At 55.2% G+C, this 22,780-nt stretch overlaps 2 protein-coding genes across 3 annotated transcripts in view; one reads left to right on the forward strand and one right to left on the reverse strand.

Annotated features, from left to right (window-relative positions):
* Nucleotides 1-2,174: 2,174 nt before the first annotated feature.
* On the forward strand, nt 2,175-4,815 carry HIC1 (HIC ZBTB transcriptional repressor 1; the record flags this gene model as incomplete). The annotated part of the gene is made up of 2 exons (XM_084236412.1): nt 2,175-2,211; nt 2,549-4,815. 2 exons carry the CDS (start codon nt 2,175-2,177, stop codon nt 4,708-4,710), a joined length of 2,199 nt encoding a protein of 732 aa, XP_084092538.1. The 3' UTR covers nt 4,711-4,815.
* Nucleotides 4,816-7,406: 2,591 nt separating this feature from the next.
* Nucleotides 7,407-22,780, reverse strand: part of SMG6 (SMG6 nonsense mediated mRNA decay factor) — a gene marked incomplete at both ends in the record, with an annotated part of 223,138 nt that continues 207,764 nt past the window's right edge. For both annotated transcript variants that reach the window (XM_084236415.1, XM_084236414.1), the window contains 4 exons: nt 7,407-7,537; nt 10,647-10,728; nt 11,028-11,239; nt 14,195-14,348. In XM_084236415.1, coding sequence (XP_084092541.1) covers nt 7,407-7,537; nt 10,647-10,728; nt 11,028-11,239; nt 14,195-14,348 — 579 coding nt within the window. The remainder of the gene's footprint in view (nt 7,538-10,646; nt 10,729-11,027; nt 11,240-14,194; nt 14,349-22,780) is intronic.

Genomic DNA, 22,780 nt, shown 5'->3' on the forward strand with positions numbered 1-22,780 from the left:
GGAGCGTGGGTCGAGAAGACCCGGCGCTCGCTTACAGGCCTGATGCGGCGGCGGGGCCGCGCGAGGACACTTCCGGAGTAGCCTCGCCAGCACCAGTGCGGGTCCCCCCTCCCTCCCTACCAGAAGGGGCGCCACCTGCACGCACTGGACTTTCAAGTGCGGGTGCAGGGCCTGGTAGGGGATTCCAGACTGCAAACTCTCCTGTCACCTTTCTCTCCAGTCGGGGGGCTGGGGACTAGTCGTCCAAGTGGAGCCTCAAAACGGCTCACAGGGGGAACCTGGGGCTTGGAGTTGCTGCGGGACCCCCTCAGGGGCGCTGTCCAACCATTCCCAGCAGACTGTCCTGAGGTTTCTCCAGAGTCCTGTAAATTTGCTTGGATGACATCTCTGCCCAGGTTCACGAAGTGGGACTTGGATTTCGGAAGAGGACTGGCGTGTTTGTGCAAACACTTGATATCAATGCCTGGAGAGGGTCTGGGTGCCTCTGGGTTTATTCCGTGGATACCTGGGAGTAGGAGCAAATATTCAGCCCCATCGAGGAACGCCTAAGGAGAGTCTCCCAAGACCCCTTTTTACCTTCGCCCTTGGGATTTCTGTAACCTGTTTCCCACTATCTACTCAAATTGAGTCCCCCTCCTGGCGGGCAAGATTTCTCCAAATCTGGCCAATACAAGAATCTAAAAATGTACGCGAGAGCTTTCGACTCAAAACCCAGTAGGCTGTGGGACTCGCAGGTATCGGGCCTGGGCCCCTACGTGGGCACATCTGGGAGTGCGAGCCTGCGGAAAGCCTCCCACTCCCGATTCTCGCATCCAGCTGCGCATCCAGCCCAGGTGCGCGGAGGCAGGTCGCTGTGTGGTGCAAAGCCCCTCGAGGCCGCTAGGTGGCGATGTAGTTTCGGCAGCGCCGGTCGGCCCGGGCCGCTCCAGATAAGAGTGTGCGGAAAGCGCAGCGGGGCTGAGACGCGACCAGGACGCGGGGAGGACGGACCAGCAAGACAGACCGACCGGGGGCCCGGCGGGCGGAGGGCAGCGCAGCGCAGCCACGTCCCCCCTGGATCCGCCGGCAGCCGGGCCCGGGGCTTCCGACATGCCCCCCAGGTGGGTCCTTGGGCTGGGGACCGTGAGGGACAGGGGACCCAGACAGCCCGGTCCTCGCGTGCTGGCCGCCCCGGGCGCATCCTCCAGCGCGGGCGCCCCAGCGCGGCTGGCGTTCCGGGCGGGTGTCACCCCGAGGGGACTCAGCCCCGCCAGACCACTGCTCTGCGCCGGGTTCACCGCGGGGTCAGCTGCCCGGGGCCGGCTCTGCCCGCACATGGGCTGGAGAGGCGAGGGGAAGACAAGGGGAGCTGCCGGGCGGGGCTGGCAGGGGCGCTGCCCTGGCGCTGCTCAGCGCCTGGCAGCGGGGAGGGTGGGGCGCCGGCTAGGAACTGCCATCGCCGCGGGGAGGGAAGCCCGGCAGGCCTGTGGCCGCAGGTAACGGGCCACGGGGCCCTGCGGGCCAGGCGGGGAGCACGGTCGGGCAGGCCAGCGAGCGGGCTGAGAAGTTCAGGGCTCGGCTCAGGCCCTGCGGTCGCCTGGCCTCCGAACCCGGGGTCGAGGATAAACGCTGCGAGCCGAGGGACTGGGACGGGCGCGCTCCTCCCGGCCTGTCTGAAGTTGGGAAACTTTCCCCCAAGTTTGGGGCTACGGAGTTCCCCTGAAGAGGGGGCCCAGAGGAGCTGGGGAGGGAGACGCCTGGCCGGAGAAGGCAGAGCTGAGGCCGAGGAGGCCCGGGCCGGGACGCGGGTGGGGCGCAGGCCGGGGTCAGGGCCGCAGCAGGCAGCGCGCCGTGCCCGCCCGGGGCGCTGCCCCCTCCCTCCCCTGGGAGCTGCGTGGCTCCCCCCTCCCCCCCACCTGCTTCCTGCCTCAGCCTCCTGCCCCGATATAACGCCCTCCCCGCGCCGGGGCCGGCCTTCGCGCTCTGCCCGCCACCGCAGCCGGTGCCTCCGCTCCCTGTGCCGCCGCCCGGGCCCACAAGTGAGGGCCTGACAGCCCCCGGCCGGGGCGGCGCCACGGCGGGCACCGCACTCTCCTCGGGATCACTTCCCCCAACTGGGGCAACTTCTCCTGAGGCGGGAGGCCTTTTTACTCAGCTTTCTTATTCTCCACTGGGGCAAACTTCTCGGTCCTTGAATGACTTTTCCTGAAGCGGACATTTTCCTCAAATCCGGTAACTCTCTCCGAAAGGGTCACTTCGCCCCAACAGTTTTCTCCTCGGAAACCCCCAGAAACCAGCCTGGGTGCCCAGGGGTATCAGGGCCTGAGGGCGCAGACCAGCGTGGTCTCCTCTCCGCCAGCCAGTCCCTTGCTCCTTCTTCTTGCCTGGGTGGCTCGGCCCAGATCCCCACCCTGGGGAGGCCGCCTCCTCTCTGCCCGTGCCCAGGCCGCGGTGCTGCATGCCCCTGCCTAGCTGAGGGGAAGGGGAAGTGGAGGGGAGCCGGGCTGGATCGGGTACCGGCAGTGAAGTCTCGGTGCGGCTCTGACTCGGCCGGTGTGTGTTCCCGCAGGAGATTGTGCTGGGCAGACGATGCTGGACACGATGGAGGCGCCTGGCCACTCGAGGCAGCTGCTGCTGCAGCTCAACAACCAGCGCACGAAAGGCTTCTTGTGCGACGTGATCATCGTGGTGCAGAACGCCCTCTTCCGCGCGCACAAGAACGTGCTGGCGGCCAGCAGCGCCTACCTCAAGTCCCTGGTCGTGCATGACAACCTGCTCAACCTGGACCATGACATGGTGAGCCCGGCCGTCTTCCGCCTGGTGCTGGACTTCATCTACACCGGCCGCCTGGCTGACGGCGCGGAGGCAGCCGCGGCGGCGGCCGTGGCCCCCGGGGCGGAGCCGAGCCTGGGAGCCGTGCTGGCCGCCGCCAGCTACCTGCAGATCCCCGACCTCGTGGCGCTGTGCAAGAAGCGCCTCAAGCGCCACGGCAAGTACTGTCACCTGCGGGGCGGCGGCGGCGGCGGCGGGGGCTACGCGCCCTACGGCCGGCCCGGCCGGGGCCTGCGGGCCGCCACGCCCGTCATCCAGACCTGCTACTCGTCGCCCGCCGGGCCCCCGCCGCCGCCCGCCGCCGACCCTCCCTCGGGCGCCGAGGCCGCGGTGAGCACGCACTGCGCGGAGATGTACGCCTCGGGCCCCGGCCCGGCCGCCGCCCTCTGCGCCGCCGAGCGCCGCTGCTCCCCGCTCTGCGGCCTGGATCTGTCCAAGAAGAGCCCGCCGGGCTCTGCACCTCCAGAGCGGCCGCTGGGCGAGCGCGAACTGCCCCCGCGGCCCGACAGCCCCCCCAGCGCCGGCCCCGCAGCCTACAAGGAGCCGCCGCTCGCCCTCCCGCCGCTGCCGCCGCTGCCCTTCCAGAAGCTGGAGGAGGCCCTGCCACCCCCGGACCCGTTCCGCGGCGGCGGCAGCCCGGGACCCGAGCCCCCCGGCCGCCCCGACGGGCCCAGCCTCCTCTACCGCTGGATGAAGCACGAGCCGGGCCTGGGCAGCTATGGAGACGAGCTGGGCCGCGAGCGCGGCTCCCCCGGCGAGCGCTGCGAGGAGCGCGGCGGGGACCCGGCCGCCTCGCCCGGGGTGCCCTCGCTCGGCCTGGCGCCACCGCCGCGCTACCCCGGCAGCCTGGACGGGCCCGGCGCGGGGGGCGACGGCGACGACTACAAGAGCAGCAGTGAGGAGACGGGCAGCAGCGAGGACCCCAGCCCGCCCGGCGGCCACCTCGAGGGCTACCCGTGCCCGCACTTGGCTTACGGCGAACCCGAGAGCTTCGGCGACAACCTGTACGTGTGCATCCCGTGCGGCAAGGGCTTCCCCAGCTCCGAGCAGCTGAACGCGCACGTAGAGGCTCACGTGGAGGAGGAGGAGGCGCTGTACGGCAGGGCGGAGGCCGCTGATGTGGCTGCCGGGGCCGCCGGCCTGGGCCCCCCGTTTGGGAGCGGCGGGGACAAGGTGGCCGGGGCCGCGGGAGGCCTGGGCGAGCTGCTGCGGCCCTACCGCTGCGCGTCGTGCGACAAGAGCTACAAGGACCCGGCCACGCTGCGGCAGCACGAGAAGACGCACTGGCTGACCCGGCCCTACCCGTGCACCATCTGCGGGAAGAAGTTCACGCAGCGCGGGACCATGACGCGCCACATGCGCAGCCACCTGGGCCTCAAGCCCTTCGCGTGCGACGCGTGCGGCATGCGCTTCACGCGCCAGTACCGCCTCACCGAGCACATGCGCATCCACTCCGGGGAGAAGCCCTACGAGTGCCAGGTGTGCGGCGGCAAGTTCGCTCAGCAACGCAACCTCATCAGCCACATGAAGATGCACGCCGTGGGGGGCGCGGCCGGCGCGGCCGGGGCGCTGGCGGGCCTGGGGGGGCTCCCCGGCGTCCCCGGCCCCGATGGCAAGGGCAAGCTGGACTTCCCCGAGGGTGTCTTCGCGGTGGCCCGGCTCACGGCGGAACAGCTGAGCCTGAAGCAGCAGGACAAGGCGGCCGCGGCCGAGCTGCTGGCGCAGACCACGCACTTCCTGCACGACCCCAAGGTGGCGCTCGAGAGCCTTTACCCGCTGGCCAAGTTCACCGCGGAGCTGGGCCTCAGCCCCGACAAGGCGGCGGAGGTGCTGAGCCAGGGAGCGCACCTGGCCGCCGGGCCCGACGGCCGGACCATCGACCGTTTCTCCCCCACCTAGGGCGCGCCCCGCCTGCCCGCCCCGTCGCCGCTGCTTGGCCACGACCTGCAGCCCCCGAGCGGCGGCGGCGGCGAGTTGGCTCTCGGAGCCGAGAGAACTGTAGTAGCTGCTGCGGCAGCGACGCCTCAGTGGCAGCGGCCCCACCTGGCCTCACTGCTTTGTGCCTTAGCCCGGGGTGGGGGTAGGGGTAAAACCCCGGGACGGGGGTGGGATGGGGGAAGGGAGATTTATATTTTTGATATCAGCTTTGACCAAAGGAGACCCCCAGCCCTTCTCCGCCTCTTCCTGTGGTTCGTTGGCCCCCTCCCCTGGCTCCGTGCTGCTCCTGGGGGGAGGGGTGTCACTGTTGGGGAGCTCCCGGCCCTACCTCCGGCCCTTGCGACCACACCCTTTCTCACTGTGAATCTCCCCGCTGGGGTCGGAGCGTCGGGCAGACTTGGGGAGCAGGGAGGGGACTGAGCCGGCCGGAGGGCCTCCCCGCCCCCGCCCCCGCCCGCCCCGGGACTGATAATGTGAAGTTCCTCATTTTGCACAAGTGGCACTAGCCCCAGGGCCAACCCTTCCCTCCCTCCTAAGTCAGAAGGCTGAGACAGCCCTGGCACGCCCGGTCTCTCACCCCCGAGGTGTCCCTCTCCCTTCCCTGGGGCCCCGGACCATATTTATTGCATGCGCCCAGGGCGGCCCCCATCCCATCCCGAGCCCTTGACTGGGCTGGGACTGCGGTCTCTTTAGCTCCCTCCTCCTCGTTTGTATATTTCCTACGTTGTACACAGGCTCTTCCAGAGCCGCTTCCATTTTCTATACTCGAACCAAACAGCAATAAAGCAGTAACCAAGGACCCTGGACCCTGCTGCTCTCCTTCCACCCTACACAAAGCCCTGGGAGGGCCCCGCTGGGTCAGCGGCAGGGGCCAGACTTGGCACCCTCGCACAGGTGCAGAGGCTTGGGCCTTCTTCCCTACCCAGCCCCAGAAACAGATCAGCAAGAGGTCAAGTATGTTTCATAACTAAAATTTATTAAGGAAACAAAACCAGTGCTGCAAATGGAACAAAAAGGAGAGACAGGTCTCCCGCCCACCCCTCCCACCGACCCATCAGCCTTCATTGAGGGAAGATCTCAAAGGAGGCCAGGGGAACCTTTACTCCATAGAGCCCAGTCTCCTGAGGCCCTGGGGATTTATACCCTAAACTACTGGTCATGGTGTTATAGGACAGGGCTCCCCCTTTCCTGGGGACCACCCTGTTACAATGGCTCTCCCGTAGTCTCCCCTCCTTCTGGCATCATCTTGGGCTTTGGGGCGAGGGGTGTAACAGACTTGCTCCTATCCTCTGGGCAGGGGAGGTACAGTCCACAGTCAGAAGACAGGGGTGCTAGGAGATTCCCCGCACTGGGCTCATCCAAACCTACTCCTTACTCCTCCTCAAAACCTTCTTTCTCTTAAGTCCCCCTCACTCCTGTCCCTGGGTTTGGAGAACACATATCCTGGCTTTAAACACAGGTGCCAGTTAAAGAGGCAACAAAAACTCAAAGGCTAAAGGGTCCCTGTGTTAAGTTCTTCTAGGCAAAGCTAGAAACAGGGTGAATGAAAACTCCAGGCTAGGCAATGGCACTGGCCCACCCTACCTTCAGGCTGGGCTGTACAAGCCTGGAAGTTTCTTGGGCCATAGGGGTCTGGGAAAGAAGGTCAGGGGTGGAACAGTTTTATTAGCTTCCTGCCACAGGTCCCAGAGGAGGAAGTTTTGGAGTAAGAACCCCCATGGCAAAGAACTGAGTTGAGGAAACTGAGGGACTAGGGCAGTTAAGAGGATTAGAATGGGCAAGAGGGTGAGAGGGATGACACAGGAGGGAGAGAGGTAGGCCAGGAGAGGAGAGGGCAGAACTGAGAAGACTCTGAGGAAACTTCTTGGGGAAACTAGAACAAAAGGAAGGTCAATGAGGAGAGAGGGAGCAGGCAAAGGCCACCCAGGAAGTATGGGCCCAAGACCAGATGCCCTTTCCTTCCAGACCCATGACCATCCAAGGGTAAAACAAGTAGCAAAGTGCAATGAACCCAGATTGACAGGGAAGGAAGAAAAGCAGGATGGGTGTGTTTGGGGTGGAAGGGGGAAGGGAGTCTAGGTCTGCTGTTAGTGACATGGTGTCCAGAACCCAACTCGGCTCCACAGGGGAATCCAGGCCTCAGGGAGAGACACACACCCTGGGCACTCTTTTCATGTCATGACTAAAGCTTCTTGGACACATTCAGGACAGGGCTACTGAGAAGATTAAAGGGACCTGTGATTTCACCTGTATCTGATGGAAACTCTAAACCCTCTGCCTCATCTCCACCTGAGAAAGTGGCTGAGTCTCGGGCTGAGGCGGCCTTCCCCCAGCAATGGAACTAGACAGGGGGAGGGAGAAAGGCTGAGAGCATGGACAGCCGATCTGGCTGGTCCACCTGCTGTCACTGTAGCCAGCCACTTCCCTGCTAAATCTTGGCAGCCCACGAGGGTCCCAGCAGCTTCCGCCCGACCCTTGGGAGGGGCTCTGTGAGGAGCAGCTCCCCCACAGCATGGCCACGGCGTGGGTTGGAAGAGGATGGTTTATTGTCTGGGTGGATTGGTGGCTCAGGCACGTGGGCATCTTCTGTGCTACACTGGGCGCCTGGTGGCCTCTCAGGAACGGTTCCATGGGGGGTGGGCCCCGGTGTGGCCCACTCAGCCCACCTGGGCCCACGTGAGGAAGGCCGGGATGTCCCGCACAGGCACATTCCTTGTCAGCGCCTTCACACGCAGGTTGCGGTCATCTGTCAACAGCACCACCTCCCGCAGTAGCCGTATTGGCTCCTCTGTTGGTGTGAGAGAACAGGACTTCACTGAGGGCAGGAAACAGAGGCGGCAGCAGCTGCCCCTTCCCTCTCTGGAGATTTTTCCCTAACACTGACAATCAGCCACGGTGGACCTCCCCTGCTGGCTTAGACAGAGTCATGCTGGGCCAGGGATGGCCTCTGGCTTGGGACCCCCCCTCACCCACCTCCGGCACAGACCCCTGTGCTGCTTTGTGCCCTGAGAGCCGTCCAAACCCGCCATCCTCCACAGACCCCTCTCTCAGCACTATGAACTGAATGTAGGAGAAGCCCTTTTCCTTCTCTCCCTTCTATGTCCTTCTATCCCTCTGCTGGTCCTAGACTCACAATACTATGCTCTTTTCGCACATCCTCTCCCTCCAAGGTCAGCAGGCCAACACTTTAGGTATCAAGAAGTAGAACTAAAGATGAAATAGAAAAGCATAGCCAAAGCTTCCAGACATGAGGAATGGGTTTCTAGATCAAGGGGGCTCTGAGGAGTAGTAGAGGGCAAGGGTCCCTGGCAGATCTGTGCCAAGGTAGCCCTGGGGCTAGGGGCAAACGATCTCTCCTGTGAAATAAAAGGAACCCATGTACGTGGTGGACTCTCCGACAGTACGGGACAGTGAGCAGCAAAGGTAGTCACGGCCATCCTTCCCGCCCTCCCCCTCCCTGTGTCTGTCTTCTTTCCCAGGGGGAGAGCTGTACAGGCTTTCAGATGTCTCCCCGCATGTTTGTAAGTATATATAGGTGTTATGTAAGCATTAGTCCTGCCACATTATGATCATACTAGCCTTGCTTACTTTACCCAAATTTTCTGTATTTTTAAAGATCTCTCTATGCCGGTACAGACAGTCTTCATTCTTTTTCTATGACTTTTTAAAGCAGGATATATCCTACCATCTCTACCCCTATTCCCCTTTTTAGTGTATGGGGAGAATTTAAACCACGGCCATGTGCTCACACAAGGGACAAACCCCCGCCCTAGTAAGGCTCCTTGGGTGGAGGGTTACTCCTCAGTCTTGGCCAGGCACTTCCTGACGGAGGTCTAGCAGAAAGTGAGGTGCAGGAAGTGTCCTGCAGGGCTGGGGGCTGCAAACAACTACACCGAACCTGAGCAGTTTCAGGTGTGCCAGCTCTGGGCAGGGAGGCTGCGAAACTGGCTATCAGTCTCTGGAGGAGTTTGGGGGCAAAGAGAGGGAGATGTTCATGGGATTGCTGATGGTGAGAGAAGGGTAGAGGTGGAAGGAGAATGTGATGGAGGAGAAGGGCTGTGTTGGTGGTGGCCATGGGCAAAGGGGATGCTTTGAAACCATTCAAATGCCTGGGCCTGGCACTTCTGGGCTGTGTGAGTGTGGAGTGGGGTGGTGGTGGTGGTGGTGGTGCTCTGTGGGCCTCCCAGCTGGTTGCCTGATTCTGTCTGCAGCCCCACCATTTCTGCCCTGAGACTTAGACCAGGAGAGTCCCAGGACTTAGGTCAGCCAGCCAAGGCCCAGCATTGCTGGCAGGGGTCTGCAGGGGTTTCTGTGAATACTTTGAGACATTTTTAACAATAAACATCCTCTGTTTTGACACTGGTAACTTCACTTTGTTAGAAACCAGAGACTGTCATCTTGTCAGGCCCCATCCGCCATAATCCACATGATTTTAAAATTCAACATCGTTTACACATAAACATTTGGTGACGGTTTCTCTGTGAATCTGACAAGTTAATCTGCTAAGAATTCACACTGAGAAATGGGGTTTGATTACACCAGCCGTTGCTGATGTAATTCTGATAGGGGCGGTCCCCAGAATCGCAATGGGTTCCTGTAGGCTGTTTGGGGTTAAGGTGGGGGATGGGGATATAGTAGGGACAAAGCCAAAATGTGTCTCTGCTAAGCGAGAAACAGCTCTGAGGCTGGGTGGAGTCACAGCAGTATCTGAACCAAGTATGATATTTCCCAACAAGGCCTTCTGCTATCCAGTCTACCTCTCCCTCAGAAGGTACCCCTCCAGGAGGCTGCATGGGAAGAGAGCCCAAATTCGTCTGGGGTGTACATGGAAGCCTCACAGCAGGGTCCCCTGGAAAAACAGCTGTTGTGGTACAGAATCTAGTTCATTCAGGAAACACACCCTGTAACCTGGTTCAGAGTGAGGGGCTGCGTTAAAGTAGGTGGGAGGAGCAGCAGCAGAGAAGACAATCACTGTACCAGCCTGGTAGCCAGGGTTAGGAAAATGAGCCAAGAAGAGAGATGGGTGACAAGGACTCAGAGAAAAAGACGTGACATGTGTAGATTGAAACCAAATGGTGAGAATTATTAGCTCTGCAGATGACAGCGAACTAGGAGGTACTAGGAATTCCTTCCAAAAGAAATGTCACACTGCTGCAGAAAGCACCTGAGACTTGCTGACTCCAAGGAGTTGTGCAGGACAAACAGTTCTGGTTTAAGGATGAGGGGCTCAAACAACTGGAAGAAAGTCCCTAGGGTGAGAGCAGAGATGGGATTCTGCTCACCAAAAAGGTCTGAGGACTGAGCTCTCAGCTTTCACCTGCCTCCAACTTGGGTGAACCTGCAAAGTGCTACAGCTCACACATGTAGAGACAGGAAGAAAAGGTACACTACTGACTGGGGAACTGCCTCCATCTCCAGCCTATATAGGGTAATTATTCTGGGATGAAGAGGGTGAGAATAGCTGAGAAAAGGAGGTAGGCCTGTCCTTCTCAGAGCTGCACAAGGCTGAAAGGAGACCACGGCTAGAAAAAACTATGTTGAATCATAAAAACATTTTTGCTGTCAGAACTTACTGAGGACCCAAGAATGGAAAAGGATGTATGCTCAGTAGGAAAGCTCACTGCCTAGAGCCATGATTCTTGGGCTAGCTGCATCCTTAGTTGCTCCAGGGTACATATGACATATTCTGGGGGTGGGGATGGAGTCATTGTGACAAGAGGATTGACTTTCAGGAGGGCAGGACACTGGGCTGGCCTCAGACTTCCATCAGGTCTGATCCCTGATTCCTCAAAGTTCCCTGGCCAGAGTTGGTAGAGGGACTCTTCCCTTTAGACTGAGGCTATTGGATGAAGGAAGGTGGGGGAATGGTTGATCCGAAGGCAGAGACAGAATTGTACCTTTGTTGGTGGGCATGAAGTCCTTAGCCTTGTCTTTGCAGTAGTGGAGGCAGCAGGAGAGGATCAGGTCATCGTTGTTACCCTGGAGGAAGACAGTGTGAGCAGTGCCACTGGGCAGGAGGGGGCGCCATGCAGAGGAGGCAACAGGAATACTCTGCCACTGGGGTGGGGGTGGGGGATCAAACCACAGAGTCCCTCCCATACCTGCTTCGCAGGTCCAACTGAGCCAAGAGTGATGCAGGGGATGTCACTCTTGGGCCTGGATGGTGAGCTGCCCCACAGATGCCCAGGTTTACTGACTTTCCCTCCTTAGCTCCTCCCTCCTGGAGACCCTGTTCTGAAGGCTGACTGTGGGCTCTCCCTTTTTGTCGGGGTTCTCACCAGCTGGCCAGTGATGTCCTCACTGCGGAAGGCGATGGATTCGAGTTCATTGCCACGGCTGGTCAGGGCCCGTAGGCAAGAGTCCCGACTCTCAAATCGCCGCTCCAGGAATTCAATGGACTTCCGGGCCTTTTCCTGTACCACACGGGCATAGCCCCCAGCCCGGTGGTCTGTCTCCTGCCCCTTAGCCAGGCCATCCAACTCATTGATCACTGATAAGACACAGACCCACAAGCTATCAGCTTCAGCATTGCCTGCCTTCACCCTTCCCCATTCCATATAATCCATCTTGCCCCATTGCCGTCTTCCAGAAAAATTAGGGAACTGTGTTGGGGGGAGGGGGAAAGCAGTATCCCAGACTTTCTACTCCCCTTCCCTCCTCCTGGGAGAATCTTACAGGGATTTTCTGAAACTGCTGTACTCAGAGGAAGAAACCTGGCCCCTCTATTGCATTCCTTAGTTATAGGATCAAATTGAAAGAGTCCCTCAGGAGAGGTAAGGGTATGTAGCAGCTAAAGGGAAAGAGGCATTCTCCCTCATCCATTTGAGTCCCCCAACCACAGTAGTCCATGAGGGGCAAAGTCCTATACCCCACTCCTAACAAAGTGCAGGGAGGTCACCAAGTAGGAAGCAGTAGTCACAGCCTCATTTGCCATAGCCCTGGTATTCCCCAAAACCATGCCCTTGGCACATCTACTTCCTCTGATACTGTGTGTGTGCATGTGTGTGTGCATGTGTGCGTGTGTGCGTGTGTGTGTGTGTCTGTCTGTCTATCTGCCTGCCTGCCTATGTCTGGGACATGGCTTCATTTTCTGGTGAAGATTCTTTCCAAAATTACAGCCAAAAGCCTGAGGTCAAGTGGGAAATATGCACTCCTTGGGGGCTCCGGGAGAGTTTGGGGTCTGAGGCCTCTCCTCAGTGCAATGATTCATGGCTCGAGGAGTCGGCATGAGCATGCTGTTCCATGGTGAGCCTGGCACTCACTGTCTGGGTATTCAGAGACACTTTCTGGAAAAGGTCCATGTGGGAAAACACACACACACACATACTCTCTCTCTCTCTCTCTCTCTCTCTCTCTCTCTCTCTCTCTCTCTCTCTCCCCCCAATGCCTTCAGCAACCTGAGGCTGCAGTGGTCACACAACGTATAGCTGAGGTTGGGAAGTAGCGGTGGATGGGTGTGTGGTACAGCAAACAGAACATCAAACAGGAAAAACTGGTATTTCATCCCCAAATCTGCTTTCCTGCTTCCAAACTAAACAGGCTTCAAAGGGGAAGCTTGTTTGTGCTTCTGCACCAGGCGGGGCTTCTTGATGCTGGGGTCAGGCCGAAGGAACATGGAGTAGGTTAAAGAGCACAAGAAATAAGCAGGGAAGGCTGTTGGCTTAACCCTTCATGCTCTGTACACAGGCATGGGTCCAGAGAGGAAGCCTCACTGAACAGGAGTCCCCGTTACAGTGCTTGAGAATCCAGGTCCCTGTTCAGTTGAGGAGGGTTCAAAGAGGCTGGCCTGGATTGCTGTAACAGTTGTCATTTCCCGACACTCTTGGGGGGTCATCTATTTATTCTGCATGTATCCTGTGGGTTTTCTCATATATTTGTTCCCTCTAAATCAAGCTTTCCCCACTGAACCAAAAGGTCCTCCAGGCCAAGGACTGCAACTCTGCCTTTTACTGATCCCTTAGGAACAGAGAGAGCACACAGTAGGGGCACAGTAAGAGCTGGTAACCAAAAGCCCTACTAGCCTGGGATGGTACTGGCCCCTTCCAACCGGGACTCCTGACATGTCCGTACCCTCCATCAGTTACAATATTTCCTGATGATCTAGCAAAAAGTGACCCATTTACTTTCTTTCCCCTGAAAATCTCCTGGGTAGAAAATCTTGAAAACCACCACACCCCTGAGCCCGGTGAGGGAAGAGGGAAACTGTACAGCTTGATGGTCTTGCTGCTCTGCCTTGGGAAGAGAAGCCGCTCTACTTTTGAAGAACAGAGAATCTTCCCTTAGGTCTAAGGGCCTGGGTTTCAGAGGTTCTGGCCAGGCCACATGGGGAGGGGGAAGGAAGACAGGGAGGGTGGAGGCGAGACGAGGGCTGCTTCAGTGCCAACATTCTCAGGTGGTGCTAACGTGTTTCCCACAACCCCCCAGGGTTCTATAGCCTCTGCAGGGGCGGATGTTTCCTGCCCTTTGTTTCCACCCTCATCTGGCACTAAGACACTTGGGACTGGGAGGGAAGGCCCAATGGAACATCTTGGCATGCATGTCAGAGGTGGCTTGGCAGGCACACTGCCAGTCTGGCAGCTTTTCCAGAGGACAGGGCTCCTGAATGTGCTCCAAGGGGCTGCTGAGGAAGGGACATTTAAAAAGCCCGGGCTTCTCAATCACCTCCTAAATCCTCTGCCTCCATGGGGCAGTCATCAACTATATTAGTATAGCATCTATATGAGTCAGCAGCCCAGAGCCCAAAGCCCATCCTGAGACCGTAACAGAGCTCCAAGAACTAAGGGTGCCTAGACAGTTCCCCGAGACAGCCGGCTGGATTTCTCTGGTCTGAGGGTAGAAGCAAGCTAGTGGGTCCTGAGATGCTGACCCTGCACCAGCACCAATGACCAGACAGTCATAAGGGCCCAAGTGGCAGGAATCCACAGGCATGAGCCAAGGGCTTATTCTGGAGGGTTTCCGTCGGCCTGGCCTTAGGGTGACACTAGCCAGAAGAATGCTACCTCCAACCAACAGAATGATCATGAAAAGCTACAAGACAATCAGACCAAAGGCATCTAACCACTTCAAAATCCTCCCAGCCTCCCTGCCAGACCACCCAGCAGCACTGCCGTTATCTGCCAGGGCTGAGTGTTTACCAATAACGGGAACCAGCTTTGCTGTTTTACTGCAAGCTTTATAAGGATAAAAACAAGGGCTGGGCTCATGCAGCCTCTGGTTGCTGGGACACAGGAGTCCATTTGCTCAAGCAGTTTAAGCCACGGATCAGCCATAATAATTTGAACTGCTTTGATTATTAAACAATTTTCCCTGCCCCACACATTCTCTACTTCCCTGCAAATCCTGTCTTACACACACAGCAGGGCTCTGCCTGCCTGACCCTTGGGTCGTGGGGCATATGTGCAGTGGGGGTTCTATGCACGTGCATGGCTGCTCTGGCCTGACTCACCGATAAGGGGCACCACCAGGATGTACTTCCTGCTCTCCAGCAGCCGTGCCAGACTGGCCAGGTGGTCAATGAAGCCGTTGGTATCTGGTACAAGGAACAAGGGTCTGATCTCGAGCTCCATCTGCCTCATCTGACTCTGGTCCTCCAGGACAGCCTACAGGAAAGCAGAATGGTGAGTGAGCCAGAGAGTGGGCAGGCAAGTGGTGGGTGAGCCAAGGCCCTGATTCCACAGTGGGTCAGCATCCTGCCTTGTGAATCTCCTCCTGCTCCAGGGCAAGTCAGCTCCTGTCAGGCCTAAGGGATAGGCCCAAAGGCTGGGCAAACCACTGCAATTAAAATCAACTAGACCAATGGCCTGGGGGATGGGACACTGACTAAAATTCTGCCTAGGACTGGAAAGGACCCTGATTGTATTTATTTTTTTTAAAGATTTATTTATGCATACAAGAACTGGGGTACAGGCCAGAGGTGTGGAGGCGGGGTGAAAGGATTCAGCAGAGACAGAGTAGGAGCAGAACAGGCAGATTGAATGAAATACACTGCTGAGCGGAGCAGCGGGCGAGTCAGGAGAGGTCTGCTGTGCCATATGGGTAGCTCCCTGGCTGGGGATTGAACTTGTGCTGCAGTCAAGATTGCTTCATAAGTTGTGCCTTAACCCCTTGTGCCACCAGGAAGGCCCCCTTGACTGTATTTAAAAAAAAACAAAAACAAAAACAAAAAAAACAGTAAAAACAGGTCTCTGAAAGACTTTGGGCTGAGAAAGGGAGAGTTAGGTTCATTGGGTATGAAAATGGTTTTATATACACTGTGCAAAATACAGAGGGGTACACCTATATTTTCTATTTCATAGAAATTTATTTCCCAAGCAATTTATTTCAGTTTACTTCACTGTAGTTAAAAAAAGAAGATGAAACTAAACTCAAAGGCTACACAACAAAAGTGATGCTGGTAACTAATAAAATTTCCTGCGGCAGCAGGAGTCCAGACGGTGTGATGAATCAGGATTGCATTCGCATGTATGCAATGAGCACCAGTCAGACTGATCAGAGTCGCCATCCCCACCACCAACAGTGTTCCCTAAACGTTAGTCTTTTGTGTCCTACTTGTGCTCCTCTGTCACAAAACCATGAGATTCTGTGCCATTATTTATCTGACGTTTTTCTTAAAATGGGTTTTTTTTTTTTTTTTTTGCTTAGCCTTTTCTCAAGCAATTATCTCCACAATATCAAGGATTTAGTCCTATGCTTACTAGTACAAGTTAAATTTCCATATTAAACAGTCAAAGTGTCTCCTTTACACTACTAAGGCACCCCCTCAGGGAGCACCAGTATTCTGGGGACTACATCTTGGGAAACACATGGCCTATGCTAGTTAGTTTTACGGATGCTCACATCTTTTCAGGGAGGCTCCAAGGCACCTCTGTGAAAGCCCAATTTTGTTAAGTCTCACAGAGCCTCATGTTTGTAGCTGAGACTAGCTCTGGGTAAGTATGTCACTAAAGAACCTGGTCACTTTCTGCTGCCTCCTCTTCAGGGGACCATGGCCAAGAAGAAAACTGACTTGCTGGCATCTGTTCAGACAGTGTATTCCTTGCATATGGAGCTGAGGGTGGTAACACAAATCTACCAAGGGCCAGGTGAGCTGGTCCCAGGCTTGTCATACCTTCTTTATGGCCTACTGCCACATAAGGGATAGGGACACAGAAACATGAGGTGGGGGGAGGAGATGTGCGTGCCAACTGAGATGGGGCCACAGTACTGAGTCCTGGCCACGAACAGTTAGTGAGGAAGGCTGTTTGGTTTCACTGGCAATGACAGTAAAACTGAAAGGGCATGCCTTCCAATGCTGGGGGTGGCTTCTCTGTGACCTTCCGGGGACCTTTCCCTATGAGTAAGTCGTTGCTGCCACTGCCACCACAGCTGGTGGAAGGCACAGGCCACAAGACGCTGGCAGGCATGAGAAATCTGGCTGAGAGGCCCAGACAGCTAAAGTCTCCATACTGATCTCACCTCATTTAGGGGAAAGTACCACTGCTGCCGGCCACTTTCCCAGGGGACCTGGGTCATTGTCCCATACCACAGAACTGCCAACTACAGGGTACACGCTGACCGGATTTACTAGGACATTAAAACAATTTTTTAAAATTGAGATATAACTGGCATACATATATACTATGCATATATTGTATATATATCTATATTGCATTTATATATAAATTATGCAATGGCTTGGTATTTTTTGTAAGGTCAGGATACAGTGTCCACTTAGGTTAAGTCCTTCTCTCAACAGAGGGAGCACCAGCATTCCTGTTCCCCATTTCCTTGGCTTTTGGTATTCTCTAGTCAATTTTCCACTGCCAGGAATATCTTTTTTGGTACCATAGGCTCCCAAATCTTTGATACTGGCTGGGGAAGGACTGAAGTCATGGGCACCTATATTGACAGGGGCTGAGAGTCCTAACTGAACATTACATTCCTGCCACCACCCCCCAAGACTCTCACATCTTGGTTTTCAGTCTCAAGAAATGACACTTCAGCCTTGGTTTGACTCTAAGGAAGTGGAACTGGCTGCCACTTTTTACCCTGTGTGAACGAGTTCCTAAACCTGTATCGTACTAGCTTTAGAACCTACAGTAGATAGAAAGGTCTTTAAGCCAAGTGGTCAAGAGAGGTTACTAACTAGTCTACTTGTGTGTTGTGAGGGCGGGATGGAGGAAAAATCTAGAAACAGAGTCCAGGAAGTTCTAACTGTCTGACTTCTCTGAGCTCTGGCTCAGGGCCAGAAAGGTGAACAGAGGCCACAGTCTCTTGGGGAGCTGGCAGCCTTGTTGGTTCCCTGGGGTTGGGGTGGGGTCAAGTTGTGTGTGAGGGTGGTCGGAGCTGTGCTGCCATCATCCGGTCCCAGGGACGCCTGTAGACAACTTCCCTTAACCTGGCTCTGCCCAGTGAGTCACCACACAACTGCTTCCTGTTCCCCACATGCCCTCACGGAGTCTCAGGAGAGTAAATGAAGCTGCCCCTTCTCCTGAGGTACCAGTGGGCTTGCAGGGGGGTCATACGTGGGTCATGAGACTGGTCCAGTCCCTACCCCTTCAGAAGACTGGCAGACCAAGGCAGGGTTGAGAGTCTGCAGGCCCTCTTCTATGGATGTCTGTTCCTGGCTCTCTCTGAGTGGTGGTGTGTGCACGCTAGTGTGTGTGTGTGTGTGTGTGTGTGTGCGCGCGCGCGCGCGCGAGCTTAGCATTTGCCCTCCCAACTTTTCCAGATTTTACCCGTCAGATTCCTGGCAGCTGTGCACGGCGCCTGTGCCGGCCGTCACGTCCCATTCCGATCTCTGGGTCGCACGGTGAGAGAAGGACACAGGATGCGCAGGGAGTGAAAAAGTGATGTCGGTGGGGAGAGTGCCAAGTCCCCACTCACAGCCATGGGACACTTGGGGAGAAGGGGGAAGCATGCTGCTGTGGAGTTCAGAGGCCGGTAGTGAGATTTATTTTTGTTTGTATGAGTAAAAAGCTGCAGAAGCCTCTGGTGGGGGTGAGGGGGGTGCACTTGGAATGCTGTGATTCAAACAGACTGGCCCTGGCCTGGAGTCAAGTGTGCTGACCCGGAAGGAGAGTTCCATAGGAACCCTTCTCATTACAGCTATGGCTGTGCCACAATGTTCCTTGGACAATAAGCTGAGAATCCAAGAAAAGCAGGAACCCTCTGATTGAGACCAACGGCAATAAAGATCAAGTTGTCATAAAGTGTGGGAGAGAAAAGAACTGTTTCTGGAAAATGCTAAGTAACCGACTTTCTCTGAAGTACAGGAGCATCCTTGAGCAAGCTACGGGAGACCTGGGAAAGAGAGAATACACAATAGCATCTGATGAGGAAGCTAGCAGGAAGGGGTCTTTTATAGGTTAAGTTCCTTCTTTTGATTAGTGGGGATGATGTGGGGATGCTAACCCATCGAAAATTGAGACACTGAAAATTACAAATAAAGGTAATGCAACTGGTTCACATGAAAGTTGTGGAACTTGAAGAACCCATGTCATGAAGCAGTCAGATCAAGAAAAGGTCAGTTTAACTGTTCCTGCTGCTTAGGTTTCTCAGGGAGTTATGGCTGCTTCCTTCTCTTTGCAGAGTGATGGGATCACCTACCCCTGGGTCTGTCTGGCCAGAGCAATGTCCTCATCAGAAGTGAGAAGCTTTGTAACATAGCAAATTTCCACATTCACCATGTATGTGAAAGTACCTAGCAAAGAGCCTGAAAACACAGATTAGTGACTTGGTGTCAGTTTTTTTCTTGTCCAATTCCATTTGTCATCTTCTATATATCTAGGAAGGTAGTTATCTGGGGAAACCACTAGGGACCAGAAAGAGAGGTGGGGAGAGGTGAGGCAGAGGGCTGTTGATTTCTATCATAAGAGCCACTGTACTCTGTTTGCTTTTTTTTAACTACATGAATATATATTTATAAAATGAACAGAAAAATAGAAATGAAAGAAAAAATAGGAATAGTTGGTGAGATTACCACCAATAGTGCAGCCAGGCCGTTCCTTCTTGAGCCACATAGACCAAAGGGAGAAGACACTGCCTTTGCTCCAGAATGCAGCAGGGCCCACCAGCTTCCTTGGCAGCAGTATCGTTAACATTTTGGATGCAGTTGCTCACAGCAAAGTTTCTATTTAGGATCCCTTCTCTTCATGTCCAAATTCAGTACCACAGAGTTTAATGTATACTTGCTTTCTTTATAAAAGTTACTTGATGAGAATTGGTCTCATATTCAAACTGGGCTATAGTGAGCTCAAGGGGTACTGCCTTTTTTTTTTTTTTTAAGATTTTTATTATTTTATGCATATAAGAGCTGGGGCACAGGCCAGATATGGGGGGGGGGGGGAGGTGAGAGAATTCACCAGAGACAGAGTGGGGAACAGAATAGGCTGAGAAGATCAGTGGGCGAGACAGGAGAGGTCTGCTGCGTCATGTAGGCAGCTCCCTGGCCGGCCAGGGATTGAACTCATGCTGCAGAGGCTGCGGATTGCTTCACAGTGCGGTGCTTAACCCCTTGCGCCACCAGGGAGGCCCTGCTCCTTTTTTTTGACTATACCTATTACACAGTTTAATTCCTCCTAAGAGGTCTGTGAGCTAAATCACAGAATCTCAGAGTTGAAGGGCACTTTCAAGGTAATCTAAATTTTATCTTCTAATTCTGAGAATGCCCAAGAAGTGTGCCCTTTTCTGATGGAGAGGGAGTGGCAGGGTGAGGCGGGATACCTCTAAGCTTGCTCCAAGCAGCAGCCTAAGGTGTGTTTCAGCTAACAGCCTAACCTTTGTGCAGGAGGACAGGATGCTGCAGGAGCCAGGGAGGTGAGAGCAGCTGGAGCAAAGTGGAGGCCCAGCACCACAGTTTGCAGAGAAGCTGGAACCAGCTCTGGAACTGGCTTGAGCAGGGAGGGCGTTTGCCCAGTTGCACATGCTGATGTGCTTTCCTGCCCAGGCGTGAACGTGCCCCTGACCTGGTAGTGTGCTGGCTCCCACCCTGCCTCCGACAGCTAGGAGCCAGGGCTGAGTGTCTGCCTTCCGCTAGCTTCCATACAGGTGTGGGGGGCTCTGTGCATGCCCCATTGTTCCACAGCGACACCCTCCCTCCCCCCCAGCTGGGTGGCAGTGTGAATGGGCTGCAGCTATATTTAGAGTGAAACTCCTGGGGCCACCACAAAGGAGTGACTGCATCTTCAGGAGGGTGGGTGGGCGGGAAGGGGACAGGGGAGTGTAGCTATTTTCAGAACACATGTCATTGCTGGCTAAAGAGCAAGACTGTGGCCATAATGCCGAGGGAAACAATAGCTGTGGCCAGAGGAAGAGCCTGTTATGTTTCAGGTGGGATGTTTGCAACTGCTCAGGAAACCTGACCCCACCCGACAGCAGCACAAATCACAGTAAAGTCTGGTGGAGGCGGGGGATTCACAGGGCCAGGGTTAGTATGAGGTGCCAAGAGGACACACCTCATGCCTGGAGGAGGATTTCAGTGACTGCTTTGCTCTGGGGGCCTGGTTAGGAAAGAACACTTCTGACCAATTTCCCAGACAAACCATGTACCCTGCTCAGGACTCTGGACACTTCCCAAGTACGGCAATGGGAATGAAAAGAACCCAGGTGGCAAGCAGCAAGGTGAGCACAACCAATCCCATATGAAGAGCTGTCTCAATCAATACGCAAATAGCAATAGGAAAAGCCCAGGCTCAGTTGGATAGGGAGGCTTCAAAGCCCCAGGTGAGTGGACATGGACCCCTAGCATCAAGCTGCACAGACTCTAAAAGCAGCCCACACCCATTTTCTGACCTCCACTCGGCCCCATTCACCAGCCTCCAGGCAAGGCCGGAAGCAGGGAGGGACAGGCTATATGCAGAGGGAGGGCAGGCCTCACCTCCCCCATCTCCACAGATGAGCTTAGGCCCAGGGGTCTAGGTGGATGTGGGGAAGTGGGGGGCGTGTCTGCTGCTCTAGATCTCAGCTGGACTTTATAGCCATCATGGGGGCCAGGAGGATTTTTTTCAACCCCATCTTCATATCCCCTTCCCCAAACATGTGTGGTTCCTGTTTTGCTGCATCTGTAAAAAGTGCTGGGAGCTGGGGACTTGCCTTACACCTCTCGGTTAACACCCCTGGAGACTGATGGAGTTCAGAATAGTGTAATTTATAGCCCATCTCTCCGATCTTAATTCACTCGATGCTCCTCTCTTCCTTATTGTATTAGTGTGACCCAGGTACCTGCCAACAATAATGGCCTCTCTAGCTAGAAGCCTCTCCCCCACTCCCAGGACAATTTATACCTTTTCCTTGGGATTTTCCCCCCTTAAATTAAACAAAAAGAGGAAAAATAAGAAAAGGTTAACATGGGTTTGGAGCACTGCAGCCCCGTGGTTCTGGGCAGGGAGCCAATGGCCCGAGGGCACACACATGTGTGTGCTCTCCCAGAAGGGCCTTCACCGGCCCTGTTTTACAGCCACCTCGGCACAGACTCCAGGGTTCACGCATATGGCCAGACAGATGTGTCTGGCTTACGTTCAAGGCTGGAAAATGAAGAATTATGGAAGTGAAGGGCCCCGGGCATTAAAGCAGGGCGGGGGGGGGGGGGGGAGTAGGGAAGGGGGGAATTTTTCCTCTGCTGAGAAATCCTCCTGTGGCTGTGAGGCTGGAGGAAGAAGGCTGACAGGAGGCAGGGCCGCCAGCAGTGGTGCATGTGGGGCCTGTTCTTAAAGGGGCCACAGCAACCCAAGCCCCAACAGGACCCTAGGCGCCTGGGCCACAGGAGCCTCCTCTGAAGGAGGCCGAAAACAGGCTTCCCAAGCAGGGGCAGCCACCGGAAGTCAAGTCTCAATCAAGACCTCCTATTTGCAAGGTACTGCTTGTCGCTGGAGAGGTCGAGTGGAACACTTGTTCTAGACGAGGCAGTGCTCTGTGGCATGTGCTCCCACAGCATCCTGTACTTTCCTTTTGTAACAACGTTCACACTTCAAATCACTGGCCTTTCCACTTCACTGTATGCTCTGGGATGGGATTTTTTTGTTCATTCCTATGTCCCCTGACCACCACTTACTAATCTGAGCTGAAGACAAGGTACCTGATTCCAAGATGTTCACATTATGATGGGGAGAATAAGTCCAGAAATAACTGTAATCGGAGACATGACATAAGTTTCACAAATGAGGTATAAATCAGTGCCACAGGGATACTGAGCACAGAGATGAATTCCTCCTGGGGGAAATCAGGGAAGGCTTCATAGGGGAGATGGAGTTTCATCTGAGGATTGAAGGAGGAATAGAATTTCAAAAGGTAACAGAAAATGTGTAGGAGAAAAAGGGTACTCTGGTTGCAGGAAAAGCATGAACAAGGCCCCAAGAGAGGGAAAGGACAGAGTATATCTGGGGAGAGAGAGTGAAGGGGAAGGTTAGAGTTGGAAAGGCAGAAAGGCCTTAGTGTCTGGACAGACACTTTATACGCACTGTCTTTCTGAGGTACATGCTGTTACTACTTTCATTTTCTAGATGAGGAAACGGGCTTAGAGAAGTTAAGTAATTTGCCCAATGTCATTTAGTTCGTGGGGGATGGGAGAAGAGGTTGGAAAAACAGACTGGGCATAGATAAGAAAGCCTTCATACACTAAGGCGTTAGATTGTATTTTATTAACCAAGCAAAGGCACTGAGTGGCTCTTTTGAGAAGAGAATGGTGAAAACACGTAAGCTCTTTTGAGAAGAGAATGGTGAAAACACGTAAGATGCACTGGCAGAGTCCAGTATACAGACTGTGTAAAGCCCAGCTATAGAAGGTGCCATTCACAGGTTATGAGGGAAATAGCACCCCCTGGAGTTGTGCAGGGTGAGGACCTTGACTGCTACAATCTGAGTCATGAGTCAGTACCTGGACTAGCACAGCAGTAGTGGCAATGGGAAGGGAGAGAAGGGAAAAATTGAATAAATAGGATTTTATAAGAAATCAGACAAGGGGTTAAAAGTCAGTGAGGAATTTAAGATGATGGTCTAGCTGCTACTGTCTATTAAGTCACTGAGCAAAGACTTGCCCAGTGTCAACTCTAAGTGC

The sequence above is a fragment of the Talpa europaea genome, assembly GCF_964194135.1.
Source record: "Talpa europaea genome assembly, chromosome: 7".
NCBI classification, from domain to species: domain Eukaryota; kingdom Metazoa; phylum Chordata; class Mammalia; order Eulipotyphla; family Talpidae; genus Talpa; species Talpa europaea.